Source organism: Cervus elaphus, chromosome 7, assembly GCF_910594005.1.
Source record: "Cervus elaphus chromosome 7, mCerEla1.1, whole genome shotgun sequence".
Classification (NCBI taxonomy): Eukaryota; Metazoa; Chordata; class Mammalia; order Artiodactyla; family Cervidae; genus Cervus; species Cervus elaphus.
This window is the reverse complement of record NC_057821.1, coordinates 1,174,062-1,188,564: the sequence shown is the minus strand read 5'-3', so window position 1 is coordinate 1,188,564 and position 14,503 is coordinate 1,174,062. Positions and strand designations below refer to the sequence as shown.

At 40.8% G+C, this 14,503-nt stretch overlaps 1 protein-coding gene across 1 annotated transcript in view; it reads left to right on the top strand.

The window, feature by feature from the left end:
* Positions 1–14,503, top strand: part of LOC122696852 (contactin-associated protein-like 3) — a 219,511-nt gene that overhangs the window by 54,864 nt on the left and 150,144 nt on the right. Inside the window, 1 exon segment of the mRNA XM_043906968.1 lies at positions 923–1,116. Coding sequence (XP_043762903.1) covers positions 923–1,116 — 194 coding nt within the window.

Here is a 14,503-nt window from a genome sequence, read left to right as displayed (position 1 = left end):
TGTTTTCTAGACATGGATAATTAGCAAAATATCAGTTCTAGAATGCATTTCAGATCTATTTCCCAATTTTATATTGCATACTAATTTAAATGAACAAAGTGTATTATAATATGATATCTAAATCCAAGTTAAAAGCTCATGTTTCCAATAAATGGAAGAACAAAATATACCAATAATACATTCTCAGAAATCTGTGACTCTTTGGTTTCTTACCAGCACTGGAAAAAGCAAAGCACAGTGATTTCTACTCTGCACCTATTTTCATCAGCACGCAAGAAACTCCTTATCATTAGCCTCCTCTGGATCCTCACTCATCCTACCTCCTGCCTGTCCAGAACTCTCGCTCCCCGCACAGAAATTAATTTCATCTTCACCACTCCCATGTTGTCTTTCAAGTTATTCTCTGAATTGTTGTCAAGTTCTTCTATTATGAGTCCATGAGCACCTTGAATGCAGGGCTATGCCATAACCATCTTTGTTATCCCAGTTCTCAACACTGTAGTTCCTTGTGTTAGGAATCCAGAGTTAAGGTTTTCTAATTCTGCCATGGTCCGGGTATTCTCCTTATGGCCAACAGAGGGCAAGTCATGCATTAAAGCCAATGAACACACTAGTTCCAAGCACTGATGTGATGGCCTGTTGTCCACCTGTTATATTAAGCACTTTCAGTGAGTGGGACCCCCAAACTCCAAAGAGTCAAGGGCTACAGACAGTCCAGTTAATAAAAGCTTCATTCATTCACACTTAACTTGTGTTTTTACTTTTTGTTTGTATAAGTGTGTGTAATTATGAGGCATTATATAAGAATTTGAAACTATGATTTTTATAAATTTCATTTATGATACCGTTCTTCCAGGTTAATAAAAACTTCAAAGATTTCTCCATCTTTATCATTTTTCTTTTTTCTATTCCCCGCAAAAAGGAGCTGGTGGCTGGTCGCCTCTTGTGTCAAATCAATACCAGTGGCTGCAGATTGACCTTGGAGAGAGAATGGAGGTCACAGCCGTGGCCACCCAGGGAGGGTACGGGAGCTCCGACTGGGTGACCAGCTACCTCCTGATGTTCAGTGACGGCGGGAGGAGCTGGAAGCAGTATCGCCGAGAGGAGAGCATCCAGGTATGTGCGTCTATTGAAAAGCAGTCTGTCAGAATATGAACTGTGCCAGTTACAACATTTTGCTGCCCATGTGTCAGGTCAAGTACAGAAACAGAGCCTCCTAAATTACTCGAAAATATTCCCATGGAATGTATGGCACATGTGACATTTTAGAATACACTGTCTCTGTATAATTTATGAAATAAGTAAAAGGTAAAACAATGTAGGGGAAATGTCTTCCCATTATTTCTTTAAACAGTGTGTAGTCTAAGGTTTAAATAAATCACATACAACGCACTTTATTTTTGTTTAATATCAGGCACAGTAGTTTATATTGCCTGAGCATTTTTTAATTAAAGTATATCCATTTTTTTTCTGTGCCCTTTGATAAATTGAAATTTCTAAAAGACTCAGAGCATTTAAAGATTGATGTAATGGAGAATGTTCTGTGGAAGACTTCTTGAGGCATGTGTTGAATTCCTGATCCAACAGGAACGTGAGCACCATGTGGCTTCTTGCAATTTATGGACAGTATATGGTTAGGATTCTTTGAATCATAACTACTTTAATTTACATCAGAGACATAGTTTCTATTCTGATCACATATTCATGCTCCTTTTAGAAGAATTAGGTTTTGTTTGCTTAACTTCTGGAATTTTAAAATATAGGTAATCGACTACATAGTTAGGGTTTCATATCTTTAAATCACAGTTTGCTCCAAGTGAAAAGCTTCAAAAGTAGTGTTGTAAAGACCTGCCCAGGGTTTGCAATTGGGTGATGGGGCAACCAACTGGGGGTGGGAGGGGTGGCCTGAAGAAGATTTGTCAAATGGAGACAAAATTACTTTTTTTCTTTTTATTAGAAATGTAATTTAGAAATTTGGAGGAGCAAGGAATGAACTGTTAGTGTTTAATGAGGACAGGGTTTCAGTTTAAGATGAAAAGTTCTGGAAATGGGTGGTGGTCATGGCTGCACAACAGTGTGAATGTTAATGTCTAGAATTGTGCATTTCAAAATGTCTAAAGGGCTAAATGTTACGTTGTATATATTTTACCACAATAAAATATATACAGTGTGTCTTCCATTTAACTTAGTCTAAGGATGTTGTGTAACTTAATTTTTTTTTTTTTCTGAATTGTCATGGTAAAAGGAAAAATGTCAGCTAAAAATCCATTATCAATAAGGCTAATAGGCCACAAAGTGATAATATTTCTTGGGTAACAAATTGCCCTCATTTGAGTTTCCTTAGACACCAATGTTATGTTAAGACCTAATAGATTGTCTACTTAATCTTTTTGTCTCTGGAGTGCTTATTATTGTCAGTAAATGTTGATGTAAATTGAATCAAGAAGAATTCGTTAATTATCTAACATTAATTAAAATAATAAAATGGGAAGGAATTTGTGAGTGTTTTTAGGGCTGCCTGACAAAGTTTCTAAACCAGCAGTTGCCATGTATATGATTGGGAGCAGTTATTAGTGTTGTGCTAATTCTAAGAGCACCAAGTCCAAACCAGAGTCAGTTCAGTTCAGTCACTCGGTCGTTTCCAACTCTATACAGCCCCATTGACTGCAGCGTGCCAGGCCCTCCTGTCCATCACCAACTTCTGGAGTTTACTCAAACTCGTGTCCATTGAGTCGGTGATGCCATCCAACCATCTCATCCTCTGTCGTTCCCTTATCCTCCCACCTTCAATCTTTCCCAGCATCAGGGTCTTTTCAAGTGAGTCAGTTCTTCGCATCAGGTGGCCAAAATATTGGCATTTCAGCTTCAGCATCAGTCCTTCCAGTGAATATTCAGGACTGATTTCCTTTAGAATAGACTGGTTGAATCTGTCCAAGGGACTCTCAAGAGTCTTCTCCAACACCACAGTTCAAAAGCATCAGCTCTTCGGCACTCAGCTTTCTTTATAGTCCAACTCTCACATCTATACATGACTACAGGAAAAACCGTAGCCTTGACTAGACAGACGTTTGTCCACAAAGTAATGTCTCTGCTTTTTAATACGCTGTCTAGTTTGGTCATAACTTTTCCAAGGAGTAAGCATCTTTTAATTTCATGGCTGCAGTGACCATTTGTAGTGATTTCGGAGCCCCCAGAAATGAAGTCTGTTTCCACTGTTTTCCCATCCATTTGCCATGAAGTGATGGGACCAGATGCCATGATCTTAGTTTTCTGAGTGTTGAACTTTAAGCCAACTTTTTCACTCTCCTCTTTCACTTTCATCAAGAGGCTCTTTAGTTCCTCTTCACTTTCTGCCATAATGGTGGTATCATCTGCTTATCTGAGGTTATTGATATTTCTCCCAGCAATCTTGATTCCAGCTTGTGCTTCCTCCAGCCCAGCGTTTCTCATGATGTACTCTGCATATAAGTTAAATAAGCAGGGTGACAATATACAGCCTTGACGTACTCCTTTTCCTATTTGGAACCAGTCTGTTGTTCCATGTCCAGTTCTAACTGTTGCTTCTTGACCTGCATGCAGATTTCTCAGGAGGCAGGTCAGGTGGTCTAAGATCAGTATTATTTACGAGTAAGCAGGTTTAACTGTATAGCACAGGGAACTTTGCTCAATATTATTTGGCAGCCTGGCTGGGAGGGCAGTTTAGGGGCGAAAGGATATGTGTATATCTATGGCTGAGTCCTTTACTGTCCGCCTGAAACTATCACAACATTGCTAATTGGCTGTACTCCAATATGAAATAAAAAGTTGTGTTTTTTTTTAAAGAATAAGTTAAAGTTAAATGAAGCATCTACTTATAAAGAGAAACTTTGCTAAAAATTGCATATTATTTTTCAAAATTAGGTAACTAATGGTTGTGCTTATTCTCTCAGTCATGTCCAACTCTTTGAAGCCCATGGACTGTAGCCTGCCAAGCTCCTCTGTCCATGGGATTTCCCAGGCAATAATACTGGAGTGGGTAGCCATTCCTTTCTCCAGAGGATCTTTCTGACCCAGGGATCAAACCCTTGTCTCCTGCATTGCAGGCAGATTCTTTACTGTCTGAGCCTTCAGGGTGCCTGCTTATTCTTAGTTGTATGAATTAAGGTTTATGCTTTTGCCATCTTCAACTCCATTTGATTGAGAAAGTGTAAAAATTCTTATTTTTCAGTTAATCAGGTTCTAGCGGAACCACATCTAAGCATCACCTTCTGTCAGTCTGTTTAATGATCAAGTACCCTGTGGAAGTAGGGTCAAGAATGGTGGTGTTGTTAATCCTAGACCATGCAGGTGAGGACAGAAGGATCCCCCAGACCTACGCATTGTGCCACACAGAAAACCTGGTGAGGTAGCCTGCCTCCCACTCCTGAACTTGTGTAAACAGAGACCTGCGTACCCTGCCTGTGTCCCCAGCACTTCATGGTGCCCGGGTCTGAGCAGAAAGTTGGCCAGTGTTTGCTGAGTTATTGAATGAGTGGACTCTCTCTTCTGGTAGGTTGCCTTTGTTGAGCTCCATGCTCTGTGCTTCTCTGTAGCCCACTGTCCCAGCTTGCAGCCCTTGGTCCTTGAACGTCCAGTGCAGGTGTTTCTCCTCTCTTAGCATTTTTAGTTCCTTTAGGAAAGGGGCTCATCCTTGCATCTTCAGCATTCATTATCATGGGTTGAGCAAATTCACCTCTTACTCGGGGCCCATTGTACACAATTGGCATTGACAGCAGTAAGTCTTACTACTTGATAATTATGAATTATACTTTCAGTTACTTTAAAAACATTAGGCACAGTGAGCCATCCTTATCATGAGTCTTGGGAATGGGCCAGCCTTGCAAGCAGGCCTTTCAGATGGTAGCAGTCAGAAGTTCCCTGCTGACTCTTCTGTGTACATGCTCACTTACTTCCCTGTGGGTGTAGGACTGCAGCCCTTCAGGCTGTTAGCTGGGGGCTGGTCTTTGCTTCTACAGGCCTCCTGCCTCCCTTGTGCGTCCCGCGTGGCCTGCTCTTGCAGCAGCAGGTCGAGTCCTTTCGCCTTTAAATCTCCCTGTGTTCTTGTTCTCTTTCTGCTTCACCTCTCCGATTTCTTCTTCTGGCTGGAGAAAGTTCTCTACTTTAAGGGCTCCTGTGGTTAAACTGGGTCAGCTTGGGACAGTCTTCCTAACCTTGATCCCATCTGCAGAGTCCTTTTTGTCATGCAAAGTTATATGTTCACAGTTCTGGACATTAGGGCCTGGACATCTTTGGTGCCATTCTGCCCACCCTAATGTATTTGCGCATCTCTGGTTTTTTTCTTTCCGCATTTGGCATCCTTTCCTGTCAAAGACATTCTCATTGGATCTGAAGATGTTTTCCAAAGTCATATGGAGTCTTGCTGCTGGGGTATCTGAGCATGAACTCACAGTTAGTGTTTCATGGATGGTCCCCATAAGAAGCTGCTGCCGCGTCCTCACTGATGCAGTTCTCATCCACAGCAGTGTCCCCAGCTTGTGGCCTCTCTGAGGCAACATTGACCCCTCGGAAGAAAGACCGTGTATAGGCTTTCTTCTTAGGCCTCCTTCTACATGTTAAAAAGAAGAAGTCCAAATCAAGCACTCCTTCTCTGGCCGTAAAAGTTTTGTGGGTGTTCTCCTTGTCTTAATTTTTTAAAGGGCTTTTCTTCTTCTTTTGCATCTATTACTGTTTGTGCAAACTTTGTCCACTAACACAGGTTAACTGTTTCATTTATAATTCCAAATTCCAAAAACTCTGGGAAAAGTTTTATCCTAATTCCTTATTTAAAATGGACATTAAATGATAGTAAGACAAAAGGTCTTTACTTATGTTGCTTTGGGCAAGTTGTCCATATGCTTTCCCATATGTTTGCCATGGCATGTTAATTAATATGTGAAATGCCATGTATACCTCCCTAAATTCTCCAAATTATAAAACTGAGACATAGCTGGCCCTGAAATCTTTGACTAAAGAATTTGAGGACTTCAGCTCTAATCACTGAAGGTTAGTTACACAAATTTATTGATTTTTTAAAAAAGAAATTATATTCTTTACTGGTGATATGTTTCACATTAATATTTACTGATGAGTGACTGCTTCCTTGGCTAAATTAGATTTCTGTGTGAAAATAACCAAATAAATTAAGTACTCAGAACTGCAAAAATACACTCTAAAAGGATTTTATTTAAATAAAATATAGGACTGTGTCTTAAATGAAGGTAAAATTATTGCCGTTTCTTGCCAAGTGGTGTGCTACTTCTCAGGACACACACACTCTTTTGATGTGCAGAGTAAATGTCCTCATTTGAAATGCAGTGGAAGATATATCACTGGGGAAAAAAAGGTGAGAAAAAGCGGCTCATTTCCTATACGATGTGAAGAAGCATGGTTTACATCAGTCCGTTGGGAAACCAGGTGGCTTGACAAGGCTTGATACTGAACACTCATAGGACTTAAAAGATGTGTTTGCAAGTTCAGTCCAACTAAATCAGAAAATGGCCAGAATCTTAGGATGCTGCGGGTCATAGAAAGCATGGAAGTGAGCAATACAACAGACCAGAGATCACTGTCAAAATTCAGTAATGTTTATTTTATTTTTTATAATTAACTGATTTTGTTTTTTGATTATTTTATTTATTAATTTTTGGCTGCACTGGGTCTTCATCGCTGCGTGGGCTTTCTCTGGTTGCTGTGAGCAGGGGCTCCTCTTCCTTGCAAGCGTGAGGCTCGGGCTTTCATAAGTGCTGGCCTGTGGGCTCGGCAGTTGTGGCTTGCGAGCGCTGACTCACAGTCTCAGTAGTTGTGGCACACATGGGCTTAGTTGCTCCCTGGCATTTGGGATCTTCCCAGACAAGGGATCAAACCCTTGTCCCCTGCACTGGCAGGCAGATTCTTAACCACTGGACCACCAGGGAATTCCCAGTAATGTTTATTTTCTACTTTCCCCTGAGGTAAATCAACTAATACATATCAATCTACTGTGATTCTTGGATTCAGACAAGAATTTTGTGAGGCAGTCCTTGTGAATCAGAATTCTTACCTATAGGCTAATGTGAGCTCTGAGTTCCCTGGAGGCTTCTGGACCAGGTCGGGGAGAGGTGTGGGCTCCATCAGCTCTCCTGCTCTGAGGCTGTGGTCTGCGAGAATGCCTGGTGGGCAGCAGAGGTCCATGGCTGGGCAGCGTAAAGCTCTGATGGTATTCCAGGTGGAGGTCAGGACTCCAGCTCCATCACTGCCTCCCTGGACATCTATGAGGTCTTCCTGGGGCTGTCACAGACTTTGACCAGTTATCTTGCTCAGGCTACCAGCCTGCCCTGACTTTGTCTCTTCTCCCTCTCAGTTCCATGTGGTGGGAACAGTGGGCTGACTCTATGAAAGCCAGACTAATGCACCCCCTCACCCCCTCCTGTCAGGTGATGATGGCTCATAGCTTCCTCTGCAATGGCGTCCTTTGTCAAGGCTCATCGGGCCCATGACCACTGGGTCCCTGCTCAGCCATGGGCACCTTTCCTCCTGGAGGGTGTTTTTCCTTCTATATTACTTTGGCTTCACTCTCATGTCCTATTTCTCCCTCTTTTCTTCTATCCTTCTGTTCTTTCTTTATTTTTTCATCTATCATTAAATATTTTTCTCCTCATTTCTCTCTTCTTTCTCCATTTCCCCCTATATTCTACCTCCTTTCTGTATTGCTACAAACTCTAGATAATCAACTCAAATCAGTCTAGGTACTCAGGAATCCAACGGCACTGAGAAGGGGAGGATTTAGCTGGGTCTCTGGCATGGTTGTAACTAAGAATCAGCCTGGCCTTGGGTATTCATTCATGTGAACTGGCTTCTGGTATTCATTTTTCCAGTACTGGCTCAGAAATCTGAGGAAACACGTTGACTTATGTGGCTCTGGCGGAGGGTCATCTCAGATCCTATGGCCTGTGGCCGGGGAAAGAGTTGGTCTGATCAGGACAGCTCTCAGACTACCCTGCATCGAGCCCTGAAGCCCCTGGGTTGGTAGGTGGGGCCATACAAGGACTTCATGTCCACTCTGATGGGGGCACTCAGGAGGGAGAGATGTTGGGAGGGCCTTATTATCACATTTCCTGGTTTTTTTTTTTTTTTTGGTCTCTCTTTCACTCTCTGCCCATGACATTTTGCTTTCTTTTTTATTTCTCTGGTTTCCTCTTCTCACACATCTTATCTGTCTACTCCTCTCTTTCCCATTTTCTCTACAAAAAAAAGGACGTAGGCTGTTATGGATCCTGCTACTCGGCAGGTGGCCAGTGGACCAGCAGCATCACTTGACAGATCTTGATAGAAATATGGACTTTCAGCCCCCACCCAAATGTATAGAATAGAATCTGCATTTTAACAAGATGACCAGGTGATTTCAGTGCAGTTTAGATTGTGAGAAGGACATACTGGAATGACCCAAGTCCCATCTGTGGGGAAAATTGTTTTGCACCTTAACCTAGTCTCCAGCTTCCTGGATCAGAGGGGACTGTGCTCCCTGCATGCGGATGCAGCTCATCCCGCCCATGTGTTAGCCTGGGCAGGTGACGCTTTCTGTAACAAGACCTCGGGAACCTTGCTTCAGTGGCCTTTGGCTGCAGGGCATCCTCTTTATCCCTGAGAGTCACCAGCCTCATGGGGTGAAGCCGAGGTATTTTTTCATTGTTATCAGTAAATAGCAAGTGGTTAAAGTTAGTCCTGCCTTTGGAAACTATAATATATCTTGAGACTCTATACTCTGCATTTGTTAGGGGTTTATTCTTCATATTAAAAACTCATCAGAACTCTAGTTCAGAAGTTACACTCCATGAATTTAAGATGGAAGTTCTTATTCATAAGGCAATGAACTTAGATTTTTAAGTGGATAAAGTGTATTTTTCTTCCTATGCAGGCCCTTTGCGTGAAAAAGGCATTCTTCTAAGAAAGGACTGGCAAAATATATTTGAGAAAGATAAGAAAAGAAATTATTTGAAATAAACATAAGTCCTAGTATAAATAATTCCATTTAATAGGTTTCTTTTGCCTTGAAAAAATAAGTAGCAGTAGGTCCTTAAATGAATATAAAATAGACAGAGCAAGTCATTTGAAACTTTGTTCTTCTTTGGATAACTTCCAACCTAGTACACCAAGTAGACTAATTAATGAGATTAATTAATATTGAATTGAAAGATTCACAACAATCTCACAGGATTCTAAGAGAGCAACAAAGGTGAGCCCAAGGGTGTAGGGTAGAAAAAAGACAAGGAAATATTGGAAGCATGAGGGTTGGGTTGGAGGCCATTTGTTGGTTATATATGCACCAATTTATTTATTTAAGAGAAATAGCTGATGCACACATGGCAAAATATTTACCTTGTTAAAATAGATCTAGATTGTTGGTACATGTATATCTGTTTTGGCAGGGATGTTTGAAATATTGCATAATCAAATTAACAAACCATATTGGATTCAAGTTTAAATGAATTATGTTTACTTGGTATAAATAGAAAGATCATATGACTGTGTGTAGTTTCAAAATAAAGAGGGATAAGAGCAGTGTTGAATCAAAATAAGAAAAACTGGACTCAGAGACAAGGAGGAGGGTTTGTATGTAAGGAAGTAGGTACATGTGAAGCTCCGTCGGGAGATAGAAGGAGCAGAAATCCTCTTGACAGAGATTTCTGCTAATTCAGTCATTAAATATATGTTGGTTTATTTCAGATCAAGGTTAATACACTTATTGCTAATGAGTTAATGACTCAACAGAGCCAATCCCTGCGTCAGGTAGGTGGTTGCTCAGAAGGGTCTGCCGAGTGTACCTTGGCTGTCTGAGGCTTGTGCTAGTTCTGGACTCACTGATTTCAAGTTTGGTTCTGAGACTGGATGGTTTCTAGCACAACAGGAGCAACACTTCAGTGATTCTGTGTTGATCTCTTCCACGTCCTTGGCCTTGGCGAGGACATGGCCCTCCGTTTCCTAACCGTCCACCTCATGAACATGGAGTGCATTGATTCCCAAGGCAGTGACTGTGTACCATGGTCAGTCCTGTTGATTTCATTTACCATCATGGACCACAGTGGAATTCTCTGTACATTATCTCCCCCATCCTGGGCTCTGAGAACCATTAGGTCAGGGGCTAATTGCCCCAGAAGGCCAGGCCTATTACAATTTCTCAATAAGGAGTCATTAGACTGAGTTAAGGAAAAGTTGCAGTTCTCAAACAGACCTCAACCCAGATGGTTTAGTTAGGGTAAAACTTAGCCAAGTATGATGCTTCTTATGTGATGGGAGGCTTTCAGTGCCAGGTCTAACAAGAAGCTTGGCACTTTTCTCCCACAGAGTTGTAGGAGGATGATGCCCTGTTGAACCAGAGACAGAGCTAGTCCCACTTGCCTTTCCCTCAGGTCTCAGTGACACAGAGATGAACACTGGATTTGGTCTGTCAAACTGTTCAAAGTTGGAAAGTTTGAAGCAGAGAATTGAATGAATCTGATCTGTGACCACAAAGTAATTGATGGGTCCCCAGAAGCCTGGGATCCAGTATAACAGCTGCTTCTTGCCAGGCTGACTGCATCCAGTGGGTGTGGGGCATCCTTCCTTCCATTTGCCAATTACAGTCCTTTCCAATCTGAAAACATTTGCTCACATCCCTTTCTCCTTGTATGAAAAATGCTTAGACCCTCCCTTCTTTTTCTACTCCTAGGGATTTTTGTTTTTATTTCTTAAGTATCACTATTCTTCTACCATATTTATTCATCTCATGCCTATTTCACATCAATTCTGGTGTCAAGGACTACAGTTTGTTTATAACTATATCCTTTGTACAGACTTTATTGCTTTGCAAAAGTAACGATTTTACTTATCTGAATTGCCATGTGTTGTCAGGTTGAGAGGAGGGGATGTGGTGGCAAGTAGAATTTTAAATATGTAGCAGGATAAACAGCAACTCTTGAGACATCTTAAAAGTTACAATTTTACCTTTCATAGATTGAAGTTGTTGCAGAAGTGGTGTTATTGGAGATCTATGTAAATTAGGGTATATTTTATGAAAAAAGTAAATCTTAAAACAGTAACATGAACAGAGTATGGCAGAGTTGTGGGGGAAATAGCTTTGTAAGTAGAACTTTTTACCCATTTGAGAAAGAACACTGCTTGTAAGCAAGAATATTGTTTTTAAGCAGGAAAAGTATATGATGGAAAAAGTAAATTTTTACCGAGAAAGGTAAAATGGCAGCACACTCATTGAAAGGAAATGTCGCTGAGCCGACTTTTAGGAAGGCGGAAGGCCACATTTTATAAATTTACACAAGCAAAGGCACTAATGGAATTTTTAAGTATTCATTTATTTTCGGTCGCACTGGTTCTTCGTCGCTGTGTGCGGGCTCTCCCAGTTGCAATGCGAAGGCTGTGTCTGCCGCGGAACACAGGCTCCGTGCGCGTGGGTTTCAGGGCCGCAGCGTGTGGTCTCAGCGGTTGTGACTCACAGGTGCTAGAGCTCATAGGTTTCAGTAATGGTGGCTCGTGGGCTGAATCCTGGACCAGGGATGGATTCCATGTCTCCTGTGTTGGCAGGCGGATTCTTATCCACTGTGCCACCAGTGTGGGACACAATAACGAAATTTTAAAATTTTGCAAAAAGGAAGACAGGCTTTGAGGATTTTTTTTTTTATATTAGTATTGCAGTCTCAAAATTCTGAGAAAATAAGAATTTCTGATGAGCAAACCTCAGACTTTCAGAGCAGTTATGGTTAGGAAAGCAGGTGAGAAGCTGGATGCTGTTCAATCATGTTTAATGTCTCAGACAGAAAGAAAGATTGGTTCGACCGGGGGCCAGACAACTTCCCCTGTGAATGGACAGATAATAAATATTTTTGGCTTTGTAGACCGTATAGTCTCTGTTGTGACTGCTCAATTATTCTGTCCTGTGAAAGTAGCCACAGGTAATATGTACTAATAAATGAAGGAGAGTAGCAGAGTTCCAATAAAACTTTATTTACAAAGCCACGCAGCCAGCTGGTTGTGGATTTAGGTTGTTTAGCCCTGGTCTAGTCCATTTTTAAAAATCTATTTAAGGTGAAATGTAGGGATCCAGTATGAGAAATGAAAATTATAGCATCAGTGTGACGCAGTACAACCTCTCAGACTTGAACTCCTCAGAACTTTTGCTAATACTCCTGCTTAGGACGGTACTTTTCAAATTGTGTCCTAGAAAAGCTTTCTTTTCATTGTAAATGTATGCATGTAGTTTGATGTCTTTCAGGATAAGATACAAATACTACACATCTGACCTATGATACCATTACATAGTACTTAGAATAAAACTAAGTTTAAAAAAAAGAATCAGTTTGAAGAAAAATGTTAAAACAAGAAGAAATGCTAACCCACACTGAGTACTTAGCAAGTGCCTGACACTACTTCATATGTTTTATACATATTTATTAAATGTATCCTCACAACAGCCCTCTAACACCCGGTTTACAGAAAATGACACTGAGGTGTGAAGAGTTCAAGTTCAGTACCCTTAAAGCACAGAGCTTGTTGTGATGTCAGAAGGTTTGAACTCCAGCTCTCTGGCCACAAGGCCCACATTCAAACCACCTCACCACAGAACAGAGGATTCATGTTGGAGGTGGATAAAATGATGGTGCAGAGTGGGGGTCCTCTTCCTCAGGACGTGGGAAGCAGGCACGCTCAGACAGTGATGGTAACATAAAATGTCATAAAATGGGTTTATGTTCAACTCATGTCTCCTGCATTGGCTGGTAGATTTCTTTACCACTGAGCCACCAGGGAAGCCAATATGCCCAAAACATGTACCCAAAGCAGGATCTTAAAGAGATATTTGCACACCCATGTTTATCACAGCTTTGTGCACACCCTTAGAAGATGATTTCTATAAACTTAAGTGTTCAAAAGCACCCACAATTTAGAGTTCTGAAGATGACAATTCAAAAGGAGTGGTGCTATTAAATTCCATCAATATATTGTCTACACCAAGTAACAATTCTACTTCTAGGAGTTAGTCCCACCAGAATACTAAGAGATGAAGAGAAAGTGCCTTTGAAAAAATTAAGTACATTGTTTATAGTCATGATCCAGTTGTCTGTCAGTCGGTGAATACATAAATACTTCATTTAATGGAATGATATAATACATGGAATTATTTCCTTTCAAAACAAAGAAGTTACTTAATCAATCTATTTATGTCTTTGAAGTTACATTGGTTTAAAACATATAATGTTCATATGTACAACATTATCAAATACATTTACTGATAAAGACCTTTAAGAAATATTTTTTTACAGCAAGGAAAGAGTATGTATTTATTGTGCTTCCATTAGAAATGTCCAAGATGAACACATACATACATGTGCATGCAAATATATATAGACTATTTCTGGAAGCACACAAGATAAATTATGAATAACATTTCTCACTTTGGGTAGATATACAATGAGTAAGCAATGAATGCTATTTTTCGATTACATGCATGTATTGCTGCTCAATTAGATACAAATTTTGAAAGGAGTGAAGGAAAAAACAAAGGAAATACAAAGTAGTATCTTAATTCTGGTAAAGAATTGTTGTTCAGTTGCTAAGTCATATCCGACTCTTTATGATCCCGTGAACTGCAGCATGCCAGGCTTCCCTGTCCTTCACTATTTCCCTGAGTTTGCTCAAACTCATGTCCATTGAGTCAGTGATGCCATCCAACTATCTCATCCTCTGTCACCTGCTTTTCCTCTTGCCCTCAATCTTTCCCACGGTCTTTTCCAGTGAGTCAGCTCTTTGCATCAGGTGGCCAAAGTATTGGAGCTTCAACCTCAGTATCAGTCCCTCCAATGAATATTCAGGGTTGATTTCCTTTAGGATTGACTGGTTTGATCATCTTGCAGTCCAAGAGACTCTTAAGAGTCTTCAACTCCACAGTTCAAAGCACCAATTCTTTGGCACTCAGCCTTCTTTATGGTCCAACTCATATCCATACATGACTGTTGGAAAAACCATAGCTTTGACTATAAGAACCTTTGTGGGCAAAGTGATGTCTCTGCTTTTTAGTACTGTCTTTAGTGTTGTCTAGGTTTGTCACCATTTGCTGGATTATAGAGAAAGCAAGGGAATTTCAGAAAAACATCTATCTCTGTTTCATCAACTACACCAAAGCCTTTTACTGTGTAGGTCATGACAAACTTGGAGACTCTTAGAGAGATAGAAATACCAGACCATCTCTCCCATCTTTTGAGAAACCTGTATGCATATCAAGAAGCAACAGTTAGAACCATGTATGGAACAACTAATTGGTTCAAATCAAGAAAGGAGTACGACAGGGCTGTGTGCTGTCACCCTGTTTATTTAACCTATACACTGAGCGCATCATGAGAAGTGCTGGGCTGGATGAGTTACAAGCTGGAATCAAGATAGGCGGGAGAAACATCAACAACCTCAGAGATGTGGATGATACCATTCTAATGGAGAAAGTGAAGAGGAACTGAAGAGCCTCTTG